At 46.3% G+C, this 15,637-nt stretch overlaps 1 protein-coding gene and 1 long non-coding RNA gene across 4 annotated transcripts in view; one reads left to right on the forward strand and one right to left on the reverse strand.

The window, feature by feature from the left end:
• FZD6 (frizzled class receptor 6) overlaps positions 1-11,461 on the reverse strand; it is a 31,975-nt gene extending 20,514 nt beyond the window's left edge. The window contains exons 1-2 of one of the 3 annotated variants that reach the window (XM_087748194.1): positions 11,405-11,461; positions 10,387-10,786 (exon numbers count right to left, since the gene is read on the reverse strand). In XM_087748194.1, the coding sequence (XP_087604320.1) occupies positions 10,387-10,566 (180 nt within the window). In that variant the 5' untranslated portion in view covers positions 10,567-10,786; positions 11,405-11,461. Of the gene's footprint in view, positions 1-10,386; positions 10,787-10,960; positions 11,186-11,263; positions 11,380-11,404 lie in introns of those variants that run through there. The other 2 variants (XM_087748201.1, XM_087748185.1) reach the window with 2 other exon arrangements.
• Positions 11,462-11,568: 107 nt separating this feature from the next.
• On the forward strand, positions 11,569-14,911 carry LOC148057259 (uncharacterized). The gene is made up of 3 exons (XR_015699383.1): positions 11,569-12,086; positions 12,915-13,220; positions 14,241-14,911. It is a non-coding gene; the product is annotated as an uncharacterized LOC148057259 (long non-coding RNA).
• Positions 14,912-15,637: the final 726 nt, after the last annotated feature.

The raw sequence follows: 15,637 nt of genomic DNA on the forward strand, positions 1-15,637 counted from the left end.
CCATTGATTCCTTGCCCATATCTCATAAAAACAAGACATAGCTTGTCTCATGGCCAGTCAAGCAGTGGGTCAGTGTCTTAAGGTATGACCAACTGGAAATACTAAAATCAGAAGACAGAGGTAAGAACTCAGGTAGTGAGGTAGATAAATGAAGCTTCATTGGCTTCAACTCAGTCATCTGACTTGTGCATGCCTGACGCTGTCTCTTACATCACAACAAAGTGAATGGATTAGTGAAAGTTTATAGAAATTAGTAATTTTAATACCTTCCATGCAGTACAGTATCAAACACTTTCCTGAACTTCAAATAGACTGACTTCATCCCTAGAAAATGCGCACAAGTTGCTTCTGTCACGCACACGGGTTGACAAGGAGGACGGGATCTTCTCAATGAATTCTCAGTAGCACAAGAGCACAGATCAACACAAGTCAGAGACAGCACTAGAAACGCATGACCTGAGAGTCTGAGCCACAAACCAGAGACAGTTCAAAAGAGCAATGGAAAACCAGATGGCAGCCTGGGTTTGTTTGTGTTTGGGAAGCTTTCAGCATGTAGCAAACTTTCTATATACTTAGCATCCACCATCTACCGTACATTTTGATGCAGAGTAATTTTCTGTAAAATCACTGCTTCTGGGAAGATCAACATTCACACAAAATGGAAAACCAGGCCTTCCACTTTAAATTCACTTCTATAGCTACCATCTTCACTATAGCTTGAAAATATAAAATTATAACAATTATTAATAATCAGAGTAGATTATTGTAATAGGAAAATCAGTAGTTAAAATTTTTTAAAAAGATATACATAAAATCTCTTTTTGAAAAAAAACATGATACTTCATTCCTAAGTATTTGTGGAAAATAGTTCTTATCTTCCACAGAGGTGTATTTCTTTTGTGGCATTTTTGTTCAGTTATTTTTATGAAGATAAAATGTCTAAAACAATTATAACCTGAGTAGTTACAGATTTTTGCTCTGTAGACATATGTATGCATCTTAATGAAATTACTTTCATTTATTAACTTTTATTTACTCTTATTTTTTATTTATTCTGAGACAGGCCAACCAGAGAAGCAAGAAAGCAAGAAAAACAACTTGCTCTTAAATAATATTTAAGAAAAAAAATCCAAATTCTAAAGGATCCATAAGGCAATCAATAAGGAAAGAAGCTAATTCCTTTACCCCATTACTTTATGATCACCTCCTCCTTCCTCCAAATGCAAGAGATCCAAATATAAGAAAGGGCTCTCTTAACAAAGCTGATGATGTTACTACAGGAGCCTCTTTCTGTATGCATTGCCTCGCACAGTCTCTCCTCCATCCCCTCCACAATCTCCACCCAAATCCTTGAGACTTTAAACACCCTGAACTCCTCCTGCTAGTGAGATCTAAGAGTCAAAGGAGAGACAGCTTCCCAACAGTTCATTGCTTGCCATAGCACAGAAGTAACTTATCACTACTCGATGGGACAACCTGGTGTGAGCTTTCACCCACCCCTCACAGGAGCCAATCTAAACAGAAACAGGTACATCCCCAGCACCTCCATCACACTGCAGAAACCTTCACCCATGAGAAGCTGGGGGCTGTAGGGAGCTCACAAGCCATGGTATTGTACTTGCAACCGCACAGGCAGAGAAGGACTCACATTTGCCTTTCTTCTGCTTCACAGATGCCTCTGATAAGGAGGTGGATGCATCCACCTCCTTATCAGAGGCATATGCAATGGCACCTCTTCCTTCTCCCTCTTCTCCCAGCATCTCTCTCCTAGACTGCCGCAAGCAAAAGGCAGTGCACACCCTGGGGGGGTCACCCCTGAGGCAATGCTGCAGCACCTCGCAGCTGAGGTGGCACTAGGGAAGGCAGACAGAGAACAACACTGTGCAAGCAGTCACTGACAGGCCCACCAAGGACATGGAAAAGGACCAGAGCAGCTCTTGGCCCACCCTGCTGCCCAACTGGTAAAAGATTGGGAGGCTTTAAACACATGACAAGGGTGGCAATTTCTGCAGAAGACCTTCCATTTCCCTCCAGAACTGCCAAACTATTAACTATAGCAGCAACCAGTGGGGTAGATGCATGAAGGCCTATAAGTCAGCCCAATCCTAGAGAGAGACCTCCATCCTTACCAATAACTGCTATTAACCCCCATCCACAGGCACCTGAGCACCCAAAGGAGGGTGGCAGGCAGCATGCTCAACACAGCAAGGTGGCTGCTGGGACACCTCCTGTTCTCCCCAGTTCTGAATGCCCTTATTAGCCAGTGTTTCCTTATCGTTAGCCCACAGTGCTCATTTTGTTGGCCATGGCGCCTCGCCCCCTGCCATTATCTTCCCTATTTCTCCTGTTCTAAAAGCTCAAGGCTGCCTTTGCTTCTATCATTTCATCTTATGATTTGTGGGCCATGTTAACCTTCAGCATATAACATTTTGTTTGTAGCTGCAGGCATACTCCCCAGAGAGACTCCCCCACCCAGGTGGATTCTTAAGCTTTGCACCTCACACCTTCCTAGCAAGAGCATTAGCTCACGTGAAGCAGTACAGAGCCAGGATGTGGAGTCTGGGTAACCGGGTATTGCTAGGCCATCATGAGGCTGGATGGGCACAGTTCCTCTCTGAAAAGCCGCTTTTAATATTTGTATGCAGGCTAAATGTGCGGAGAGTTTGGCCACTAAGTGCTTTGTGAACAGGAGAGTGGCAGTAGTTACTGGGACTGAAGAAATCTGGTTGTGCAGGCCATCTGGGGGAATACAGCATGGGCCAAACTGGGAAGGATGTGGTTATTCTCTGAAAGACCTTGATCTACCAGAAGTTAAGCATAGCAAAGATGGACGATTTTTTTTTTTCCCCAGGAAGCTCTTGTCTGTCTCACTACAGGGATGGAAAGGAGCACATATCTTTGGTAAGAAGATACCCTTTCTGTCCTGCAGACTGATTATCCAGGCCTGTCCCCTATGCCTCTATATCATAGCAAGTTTCTCTCCCCTCATTTACAGTAGCTGCTTACACAGCTCTTATGCTCCCCTGCACACCTACCCTTCTAATAGCTAAGCAGAAAGCAAGCAAGTCTCCACAAGTCTCCACTCATCTCCACTATGTAGTTCAGAAGAGGGCAGACATATGCATCTTTTCCTCTGGCAAGCAAATTACTACTGTGATACAGCAATTACAGCTGCACACAATACACAGTAAAAGTCCAAAAAGGCAATGGGAGCCAAAGCAACTGTGTTTGCCCCAAAGGGTTGGTGAATCAACAGCAAGCAGATAGTGAGAGAGAGAAAAAGGCAGCAAGCTTTGTGGTGCAAACACTCCTGCCCCCTCCTTTGGAACAGTGTAGAGAACTAAAGAGGTGACACAACAGTAGTTTTAGAAATTGTCATATTTAATCATTGCATTGTCACACTGGAAAAGAAAACATTGACATTTGACCACATCCCCTATCCCATGTGCTCCTTTCCTGGACCATTCGTGTGGTCTTCATCAACGAAGGCATAGATAACATCCCGCAGCCAAGCTGTCATCCTGAACATCACATCCACCTTGCAAGTGGAAAACTAAACTCGCATTGCACCTCCACCTGCATGCAAAAAGGGCCTGGGCTCCGTACAGCCTTATGACCCCTGCAGTGCTGTGGACAAACAGCATCTCCCACAGTTGCAGGAAGGCACCTAAACACCACAAAGCCCTCTTCACAAAGAGGCCATCTGAATCCTCTTCCATTCTTAGGCTAGATTTGTAGAAGACATAAGCATCACAAGCCTTGCAAAGACATCCACAAATGTACCTTGGGGGTTCACCAAGGCCTGCAAGACAATCCAGTTGCTGTTGCCAGAGCTGCCACGGGCCAATGCACTGGATGTGAGCTGTTAGTGAGATGCTTGATCCCACACAGTTTGACAACTCATGGACAGCAGAGGGAAAACAGTATGGGCCACCTGTACACAATGGTATACACAATTTTGTCCACTTGTCTACTATTCAAAGGAAGATAACATGAAGAATGACCTTTGAAATCGTGGTCACCACATCGCCCTTAGCAGACTTGTCCTCCCTAATCTGATTTGCTACTGACCAGGTGAAGTTCACAAGGCTGCACAGGGCAACAGCCACTTCCTTAAAAACATGGAGATAATCTTGGAATTGAACGTGACGATGGGGAAGTGTAAGGACAAACACCAGCTTCAAATATACCCTTCTATGTCTGAAAGCTTTGTACCCACTGCTGGCTTTCCTCAGCTCCAAGGGGAAACGTGTTCCCACCAGTCTGGGCTCAGCTGCCAAGCCCTAAGCGCCTCCTATTAACGAAGGCAAAGCAATTCCAAACTCAGTAGCTCTGTCCATGTTTTCCTTCTCTATATAAACAGCTTTAGGGAAGCTTGCATGACTCCATTCATTCACAAGTGTCCTCCTGGAGCAGACTACAGCCACAGGACTAAGCCCATCACTCCACACCTACAGTGCCTTGGTTTAGCAGTGACCACACTTAGCATATGAGTGTGGAGAAGAGGGGGTCTGAGACACAGGCTGCACAGTGATACTCAGAAACCACCAGGACAGCAACCTGCAGGGGACCAACAACAGGATACCACGGTATTTCCCAGAAAGGTCTGCTGTTGAGAAAGATCTGGAAGACAGCCTTCCATAGGCCAGCTTCAGACCTCATGCACAGTAGGGCTGGCCTAAATCTAATCCAGAGTAAAACCCCTTATTCTCATGCAGTGGACAGGTAAGAAGCGTGCTAACAACTTCACCTAGCGATCCACTCCTGTAACACCAAATTACTTGCTAGTGTAGACACAGCCTCTGAACATGGATAAAGATGAGGCTCTGGGAATCACGCTGCCAGCACCATCTCAATGAACCCCAGTTAACATAAGGTAAACACTCTTTCTTCATCAATCATGCATTACTTTGGACCCAACACACATTCTAAACAGCATCCTTTCAGAACAAGGAGCAAGGCAGTACTATTCACATTATCAAGTAGACAAGGAATGCTGTTCAGATGAAGCAGCATTAGATTTTGCAGATGACTGATCCTATTACACCGGCTTTAAGTGTATTACACACATCCGCCTGTCTGGTTTCAGACAGTCTGCACAAGCTAATCACACTTGACGAAGGGACTCAGTACTACAGGTAGCAAACACTTTTTTAGCGGCTGTAATTTAGCATACTCACAGGAATCAGCAAAGATAGTTTATGAATGTTTTGCTGTAAGAACCACTGTAAGAACTAATGATGACTTATGTTTCTTTAGAACACCTGAGCGCAAGAGAGCGCAAAAACAAAAACACACTTCCCAAATTTGTATGATATTGTACAAAATTACACAGATGTGTATAATTCATATGTTTTTGACCCCTTAGCCAAAGCTTTTCTACAAGCGACATTGTGATGCTCAAAACAGAATTATTCACGTCCAACTGTTCTGTATTTCTAGAGACCTACCCAGCGCAGAAGTCAGTCGTCCTGCTTTGCATTTCCCTTGATCCATACGAAGTGTCTATAAAAAAAAATACTTTGGCATTTGCCAACTTTCATTTAACAAGCAGCAATTTAGCTGTTCCACCATCAAAATCTTTTGTGACCACCACTTTGTCCTGATAAGCCAGAAAAGTTACCTTAGTTTGTCCTAAGTAACATATGCTGTACAGCTTGCCACACTTACCACTTTTTACACAAGCCTTCCCTGCCTGTTAGTACCAGTGACATATGGTAAAGAAATAGCAACAACGTTACAAGCAAAATATGAATTAAAGAGCCCCCTGTGCTTATTCCAGTGGGTCAATGTCCACATCTCTGCACCCTTTCCCGAACTTAGGCTCTGAGGCAGCATCAGGGACAAAACATAACTCCAGGCAGATAGACAACATTGTTTTCCTAATTGAAGCTCAGCTACCAAAAATTTAAGAGCTGAGAGATTTAAGCTTCAAGTTTTAAGTACTAGTGGTTCACATATTACACCAAGCACTGCTCACACGGAGTAAGAGGGAGAGGGAGGATGCCTGTCTGTAGAGGCTTCAGTAAATTCACACCCGTGCTACTTTGCAGAACATCCCACTAACAGCCTTCTACACAAAACAGCACTTATTTCTTCAAAACTCCCAACCTACAGAAGGTGGACAGCTTCCTCCTCCCTGTCTGTATATACACACACACACATATATATGTGCTGATCTAAGCTTGCCAGACACCAGGTTTCCAGTTTTTGGAAGTATCTTTACATTGAATTAATTGTAAATTTATATTTAGTGGAAGCAAATTAAGTGATTACATTAAAATTTTTAACTCACAGAACTCAGTATTAAGCTTTTGAAGGTACTTCTTAATCCACTTCAAACTGGTTTTGTTAGTTTAAACCAACCCTACTTTTCATACAGTTTCTCCCACTGCTGCAGCCAGTTACAGTTGAGTTGTGAACTCTCACAGACACTCACACACATATTCTGGCACATGGTCACGAACTCAGAAGTGAACGGAAAAACTCACTACTGAATCATTTTTCCAGTCTCCCAGAGGTACTTTATTGTTCTCTGTGGGACATTTTCCAGTGTTTTGTATAGTCTGCTTTAAAAACCCACTGGCAAGCCTTTTGCCTTTGTACTTCTACAGACCTATAGATCTTACCCGGGTCAGGAAGTCTTAAGGGCTTGTCTACAGTGGACACATTCCAGAAACGCAGCAGAACAGATTAAGAGATATGAACAAAAAGTTACAACACAGTAACATTCTCTGCCTTGCTGGAATAACGCCTTATGTTGACAACCTGTTCCAGGATAGTTAAAGTAGGAATTACTTTGGAATTAGAAGTGACTTGGTTTTGAGGATGACCACGAGGGGGAGTTACGCCTATTTAAGTATAGCTGTAGTGAACCAGCTATTCTGCTGTGTCCATCCATTTTCCTCATTAGACAAACCCTAGATCTTCAGTCTCCCAACCTGAGCTAGTAGTAACATGAGCAGTGTTACTATTAACCTGCTTTGAGATACAGATACTGTAAGCATCTGCACATAATTAGATTCCACTGTCATGCAGCTGTTTAGCTAACATACACAAAACTTCACACCACAAAGTCATGTGGTTTTACTTTCCTAAAATCACCATTTGTTGTATAAACAAAATTAATCCAAATATAAAGCAAAACTCAAGTAGCCTAAACTCAGTCTGCCAAGCTGAAAGCTCAGAATAAAATAAAAAAAAAAAATAAAAAGGGGGGGGGGATGGAGGGAGCAACTGGAAACAATGAATTTTCTATTGCAGAAAATAAGATCCCAGAGGGACTATCATCGCTAGCCAGAACACCCATAACAGAGACCATAAAATTGAGTTAGTCTTTCCTGCTCTAATCAGTTCAGTGTTCTGGTTTATAGCACATCATTATGAAGAGTTGATACATGAGGCAGAAATGTAAGCTGATTTCCTGGAGGACAACCACCACCTGAGGCAGCGGCTCCACATCATCCTCTCCTGGAGGACTACTATGAAGCACCATCCCAGAAATGTCAATTTAGCACCTCTGCAGAAAGCAAAGGAACTGTACAGAAGCCTTTGTGCTCCAGCAGATGGAAAGCACAGTTCTTCTGGCTACACAAGGCTGCTCACAGCGGAACACACCTATGGAGCATTTAGAGCGGGATATAGGAGAAAGTTATCACTGTTTTGGAGACTGAAGTTCACTTTGAGGCTTGTCCCCTTGACAATTCTTTGTTCTTTCTGGGAGGAAACACTCCAAATAAGTAATGGGAAGACGTTTCCAGAGGGAAACGAAAAAGGATTAGCACCAAGGCCCTTTCTGCACAAAATACTTGGATTTCTTGAAGAAGTCCCTACCATGTGCCCTGGGATTGCATGATTAAGCAGCTTGCTCGAAGTCAGTTAAGATAAAGTGAGGAAAATATTACAAGCATCAATCTCAAAGCAGTGTTTACATCCTAAAACCATGCCCAGTCTTGAGAAGAGGCTGTGGGGAGGGGAGGGTGAAGAGAGTGGTGGAATTAAAAAACAGAGCCTTTAAGCATTCCTACTGAGGATCAAAAGAAAGAAGTTTTCGCCAACATACTATTAAAATTCTTCCGTTGGTATGAACAAAGTTTGGACTACCAATTACAGAAAAATTCAAGCTCTTAAAACAACAGAAGTCTCCTCCACCTCCCAACCCGCTGCCTCTTTACGGCAGCAAAGTGAAATTAAACAATATTCCAGAAGTCAATAGCTCCTCCTCCTCTGCTGCAACACCAAGTCCTCTGAAAAGCAGAACCCTTTTACAGTCCTGGGAATGTTCCCTGTTGGAATCAACCACGGACAAACTATACTGGTGCCATTACTGAATACCATGTAACATCCCATCAAAATATGGAAGTGACATCGGTACGCACTGGTCTCCCTCAGAGGAAAGGCCCAGCAATGAACTGCCCTAAGCTTACCATATTACCTCCAATCTAACCCCTAGCAACAGATTCAACACAAGCTACGTGCAGAGTAGGGGTAAAACTTCCTTACACTTTCACCAGTAAAGCAACTGTCTGAAAAAAATCCAGTTTGACCAAGCAGTCAATCAGCACTGCTGGATCACAAATAAAGACAGGCAGATCTGCACACATACACATTAGGTAGCTTAGAAATGTCTGCACAACACCAGAGTAGTGAGGTATACCAAATTAGAGGCCAGACAGTGGCAATGACAGGACACTAGGAAGCAAATATAACAGGGTAGGGAAAGCAAATCCCAACAGACACTGTTGTTCCACATAGCCACCCAGTCAGTTGGCTGAATACTGATCAACCACTGCAGCAGTCAGAGGCGGTTATAAGGGAGACAGGATAGAAAAAGAGAGAAAACAACAAAACTTCTCACTACCACGCAGTTTTTATGAAGTAGCTATATGAGAACAGGTAAGCCACGAACGCTTTCCAAAAGGAACTCCCTCCACACAGAAGGCATGCACTAGGCACAAGTTACTGACAGTTCAGAAGAGTCAGTCATAGCAAACTAATAAAAATGGCTCTGTGGTCTCGCTGCTCTAACAACGGCATGACTGGAAGGCACGAATACTGACAAAAGCTGGCTCAACAGTTGTAATAAAGACACACCAAGTAAGAACCAGCAGAGCAGCACACCTGATGAGATAAAGAGGCAGATGCTGTAGAAAGCATTCTTGAAAAACAATGACTGGAGAAGGCACCGCACAGAGTTTAGAACTGAAGCCTATAGCCTGCCTTCCAATGTAAAAGCCCACAATTTATCTGAGATCTGCAGCTGAATTCAGTTACTTGCATGCAGGTGTCTTAACATTTGATACCAGAATTTCCCATACATCAACACTGGGCTGGCAAACACGATGCGAGACCAAAACCTGTTGCCTTCCAGGCTGGCAGCCAGAGGCCAAACAGGGAATCCTGACTATCCCAAGCAACACTAAAAAAAAAAAGTGTTTTGGCAACTGAACCAAGCTCCTCCTCCAAGCTCAGTAAAGAATATGCAAATAAGATTTTAGTAATAGCAGCCACCTCCAACACCACCTTTTTTTTTTTTTTTTTTAAAACCAGAAACTTCTTAATTTTCAACTCACTCCTGTTTCGCTCTCTGCACAGCACAAGACGGTAAGCTTTTCAAGACCTGTGTTAAGATGCTCCCCCTCCTCTTACCACTGAAAAGTCATTATTAAAACAGGTTTAAAACTTGTTTTACAAGCCTCTCACCCAGAGAGGCTCTCGCCCTTTATAGCTGTTGCTGTCAGCAAAGCCTTTCCATAAGGTGGCATATTCTCAAGGGAGCCATATGTTACAGTCAGTTCAGGTAGGAAAGCGTTTGTTTTCAGTGGGGGGAAGGAAAGTTGCTCTTTCAGTCAGAAGTTTCAGCACCCAGTCAGAAGACAAAATGCAAAAGCCACAATGGCGAACAGGACTAAGAATAAGTTTAGGTACCTCTCCTTAGTAGACACAAGCCAAGAGAGGTACAAAGAGAAACTTCTAAACTTTATTTTTGCACTACCTGAGCTCAGGTGGGCCAGGATACCCTAAGCTATGTCCCCAGAGCATTTCAAGAATTGCTCTGTGTATCAGACTATATGTGATCAGCTCTGCCAAAGAGCTCTGAATAGCCACATTGCAGTGCTACACCCATTCCTCTTCCACTCTAATACAGGATCCAAGGGCGGGGGGGAAGGGAGGGGGGGAAGGCGTGTCTATAGCTCCCTTACACAGTGCTTATACAACCAAGCAGCTCTAGTGCACTCCAAAAAAGTTTAAAGAAACATCTAGTCACTAAACGTTATCTGCCTTGTCATTCAGTGCAACAGATATCACAAACCATTCCGCAATGACAAAAAAAGTTGTTTCACAGTGTTTGTATTTACATACTACAGTAGGGGTGGGAGAACTTACCTCCATTTGGTGAGCAGCCGTGTCCTGATCGTAGTGTCCCATGATGTTTGGGAAAAAAGTCATATTGTAAGGCATTCCTGAACACCTGGAAATAGTAATTGGCTCACATGTGAATAAACTGTGCCCTCGCACCAGAGTTAGAAGGAAACTGCAAGTCGCAGAGAACACAAGTACTCCCATTTTGTCAGGGCCTCCAACTTCAGCACATAGCTCTGTTCAGGAGTTAGACCGACCGGCTTTGCCCAAGGATAAAAACACACATCTTCATCTGCTGCTTCCAGCGCTAGGCGAGGACACGGGCAGCAAGGCAGACGATCATACTCCTCACCGCAGCTTTAGATATTTCCCCATTTCGGCTGACCGCGATTTTACCGAATCCCTTCTTCCTCGAGCCTGTACGCTGAAAAGAAGCAGGAAAAGACAGGACAGAGTAATTAACAGCAGGAAGAACCCCACCGCGACCACCCGCCCGAAGGCCGACCTCGGCCTCCTCACAAGCCTGCAGCAGACAGGCAGCTCCCGCCGGGGCCGCACCGAGCCCCCGCCCCCCGCCGCTGCCCCCGGCCCCGCGTACCCCGCCGGGCCGCGGCACGGCGCAGCCCGCGCTCCCGCTGCGCCCCGTCCCGGGGAGCGCCGCCTCGCCACGGGGAGCGGCGTGCTTGGCCACCGCCACCGCTCCCGCCCGGGCCCTGCAGCCACCGCTGCTCCCAACGCCCCGCTGTCGGCGCTCGGTTCCCAGCCCCGCCCTGGGAAGCGGCGCCCGCGGGGCCGGGCGGGGAGCCGGCCGAGAAGTCGGCCCAGGAGCCGGGGCTCGCCGGGCGCGGCCTCGGCGCCGCATCCCCGCCACGCCCGGGCCGCGCCCCCGACGCCCCCTCACCGGGACCCGCCTCCCGACGGACGCTTCCCCCGAGGCGGCCGCCCCGGGGCGCCGCACGCCGCTCCGGGGAGGAGGAGCGGCTCGCCGGGCCGGGCCGGGCCGGGCCGGGCCGGGTCCGCCGCGCTGCCCCGCCGCACTCACCCGGGCCGGGCCGGCGGCTGCCCCCTCCCCGCCGCGGCTGCGATGGCCGCGGCCGCCCCGCGCCACCGACAGGATGTGGCGTCTGGCGGCGGGGGGGCGGGGGCGCTCGCGCGATACTTGGCGGGCGGGGGCGGGGCGGCCCCGCCCCTGGGTGCGGGCCGGGGTCCGCCGCGGCGGGGCCTCCCCCCGGCGGGGGTGCGGGGCCCGGGAACCCCGGGACCCCCGGAGAGCGGGGACCCGCCCGGCCACCGCCGGCCCGCGGTCCCCAGGCGCCGAGGCGCGCAGGCCTGTCCGTGCCCCCGCGCGCCTCAGGTGCGGTCCAGCCTCAGGTGGGGAAGTCCCCGGGGCTGAAGGCACAGAAGCAAACGGCGTGAAAACTCCTTCCCAGCGGCACCTGGCACTTGGGTTTCCATAGAAACGCTCAGCACTAACTCCGCAATACACTGTATAAATACTAAGACGATTTACGGGCTTCCAAGCGTCGGGAAATGAACGTGTCCCGCCTGTGGAAGCGACTCCGAGGCTCGGTGCCAAGCGAGCGCGTGGGTGGCCGCCAGCCGCCCGCTGCCCGAGGTGCGAGGGCTCGGCGGGTGGCCGGGCCCCGCGGTCCAGCAAAGCCCCCGAATCCGCGAGAGGTGAGGGGTGCGGATGCTCCTGAGACGAGGCTCAGGCGGAGGAGGAGGTTGGTATTGGAAGTCGATGTGGAACGATTGAATTTAATGAAGGAAAGGAAGTGGTTTGAGGTATTTGCTAAGGAAAGGGATGCTGAGGTGAGAACAAAGGGAAATGAGTGTCCAGACGCAGGAGGAGCAGCGGACTCTGGCGCTCAGGCTGCTGCTGTGTGCCAGAGACCCGGCTCGAGGACGTGTGAGCTGTCCTCCCGCTGCTGCTCGCCACACACACGTTACATGTCCGGCAGTGCTTAGCTGTGTTCGCAAACACAGGCCTGAGCTAATGAGACCTAACTACAGAAATGCTGAAGGTTACGAGGCAGAGATGACCGAATTTCTCTGCACGGAGCCACCCGAGGTCTCTTCAGGCTGCTGTTTGGCCACGCAACTCCCTCTGCGCTCCAGGACGGGAACAGGAAACACCAGATGCCGAGACATGCAAACCAGCTTTAGGAATGGTTTGACAACGTTCAGGCAGCACTGCCTTTCTGCCAGCGTGCCCCAAGGTAGTCTGTGCAGTCAGGCACATTTACCCAGAGAACCCGTCCATGGGTGGTTATTCAGAGGACCACAAGCATCTAAAAACTCTCTCTTCATGCAGATCTTTTGTGTACCATTTCCTGTGTCGCCCCACAGAAACACGAAACCCCTCCAGATTCCCTTATCTGAAACCATTTTAGCACCTGTATGAATCATGAGGATTATACCTACCTGCTGCAGATCCACGTAGCTGTCATGGAGTTAAATTTGCTGTACGAACAAGCAACTGAACGGGGAGGTGACTGACATTTTCCCAGCAGGTTTCACAGGTGACATTAATGAAATCTTCTTGTTTGCAGGTTGTGGAAGTGAATGCACTCAAGTGTATGAAGACACTCATGTTATCCTCTGTCGTTGTTCCAGTTCTCATCTTCCAGCTGGCTTCTGTCCTAGTCTCTCTCAGCAGCAACTTCCCATCCTAGAAAGATTAACACTTTTCTTTTCATGAGCTCTGAGAGGCCGCACACTCTGCAGCTCTGGCAGTGAAGGCACCACAAGCATGCAAGAGGGAGTCTCCCCACTCCGCGTCTGCAGAAGGCATTCTAGGGAAGTTCTTGCTCAGCCCTTGATGAAGTTGCTGAGTTGCTCTCTGCTCCGGGAACACCGTAAGTTCCTTGGATACACCGAAACCTTGCAGGGACAGGACATGTTGAGTGCAGATTCACACTCTGGCAGATTTCTACTGAATTCTCTTTCCTTTCTAGTTTCGTTGACTAAGCCTATAGGCATTTTCATGGAAATGGCAGCAGAACTATCTAGGACCATCTATACCAAGTGAAAAGTCTCTGCTTCCCAGTATGTAGGGTTGTCAAATTCTCAGACAAGCTTATGTTATAATTTTAATATGGGAAAACCAGCATGCCTTACATGATTTTCATGAAAACTCAGTAAGAAATTTTGCTGAAACAACCAGACAAAAATCCAAGGTGTGGAAGTTTCAGCCAAACCACAGAAATTTGTCAAAGTAACAAGCACCTGAAAATAGGGTATTGGGAGGAGTTTAACAGCCTTAGCTGTAAGCTCTGCTAGTATCATACTGTATAAATATGGCATTATATAAAGTGATGGCTTAGTTCCTTCCATCAGAATTCATTTGAATACATAAATTAAATCTCTGAAAAACAGATATGGCTAAATAACATTGTTTTCCTTCCTTAAAGACTCTCATGTTTTTGTGAGATGATGGGAAAAGGCAGAGAAAAGGAAGGATGAGCCCTTTCTTCAATCACATTATTAATATACTTTCTTTGCACACAACCTAGTTGCTAAGCAAGTTATTCCAGAGGTTGGTTCTCAGAGCCGTGATCTAAATATATTTGTTTCTGGCTCTATAAAGGTCTTGACTAACCAGAGTGAGGAATGTGAGTGCTCTCACTGGTATCTAGCAAAGCACCTTTAAGTATGATTAAGTATTTTAAGCATGTGCTCAAATATATTGCTGATTAGGGATGCAGCTACTCGGATGTGTAAGTACTTTGCTCACCTGGCACTGGAGATATTCTTAACATTTCAGCTAATGTAATATTAATTTGCTGACCTTTCTCTGGCACCGCTTCAAATGATTATAGTTTAGCAATTTTTACTACAAAGAGTTTATGTGATTTAGAGCCTTGTTTAAATCCTAGGTCATCTTCAGATGCCTTTCGACAAACGTAGCAGAGGGGGTTTCAGCAGTGGCCGATGGCAGCTCCCTTCCAAGCTCTGCTGGCTCCTACCACCTGTGGGACAGATGTGGTGGAACAGATTGCCTGCCCACGCTCCAGCCGACTAGCTTAAACCCGTCCTCAGCAGAAACGTTGACAGCTTGCCTGGGCTATGAACTGAAGCGCCCTTTTTTCCTTCCAATTTTTGTGGGGACATCCCTCCAGGAAAGGCAAACAGCAATGTGACCACGTTTACCTGCTGCGGAACATGCTAGTGCCCCACGTGCTCATGCACTAGGGAGGAAGGATCTAAAGTGGTCTGCAGTTGTCAGGAAGAAGCCTACCTCTGAGACACATGGGGTATGTACATGTGTGGCCTTAGTGCTTGGATTCTGCACAGAAGCAGTTGTATGCTGGCTTGAGCTTTCTCCTGTTGGCACATCTAAAAGCTTCATAACTGAATTATACTGTTGGAACATTGTACCAAAGTTTGACTTAATCTGATTTAAATATTACAGATTTGCCAATTACATAGTTTGATGTTGGCTGATTCAGTTATAAGGTTCATAATGTTCTTATTATTCTACATTTAAAACACATTATTCATAATTTGGTGAAATTTAAAAGGACTAAATAACCAGTAGATGGCACCAATAAATCCTGTTGTGAGACTTAAAATTGAAAAGTGTGTTTCTTGTCTTTTTCTCAAATGCATTTTGGAAATGAAAAAACCTAGACAAAACAGCGTTATTGATATAATTTGTACTTATTACTTTACAGTAATAGTCAGGGAATACATTTCAGTTTATAAAGCAAATGTGTTTCCTAAGTCAAAACTCTACCATTTAATTGAACACATGAACTCGTGAGAAAGGCTTAGTAAGAACACCCAGCTGTGTTACAGTAATTTCCTAGTTATTTAGAAAATCCAGTCTTTGATGAGTTAATGCCTTCTGAGCACTTCTCCAATCTCATGCAGCTGTGTCAGCTTAAACCTTTCTTCATAACACATTTTTTTCCATAAAGCCTTTAAACTGTAACCCTCCCCAACCCACAACAGCAAGGAAAACCGAAGGAAGCATATTGAGAAAGCCAGGAGGTTTATGCATTGCCATGTGCTAACCACATTACTGGGTACTTGCAACCTGTGTCATCTTCCCTGAACAAAGTATGACCTATTTAGACTTTAGTCCTTCAAAATATTATGGCTGTGTGGGTTGTGGCACCCACACATAAGTTGTTGATTTCCGTTATGCTAGAAGGATCTCGTCTTTTGTTTGTTGTTAAATAACAACACTGTGCCTTCGTAGCGTTGCTTTAATAAAACAGTGATTATGCTAATAGTATTCCTTTCCCAACAGGTTACCACACCTAGCCTC

This window comes from Nipponia nippon, unplaced genomic scaffold (genome assembly GCF_047370975.1).
Source record: "Nipponia nippon isolate SJK-2023a ecotype South Korea unplaced genomic scaffold, ASM4737097v1 scaffold_1, whole genome shotgun sequence".
Classification (NCBI taxonomy): Eukaryota; Metazoa; Chordata; class Aves; order Pelecaniformes; family Threskiornithidae; genus Nipponia; species Nipponia nippon.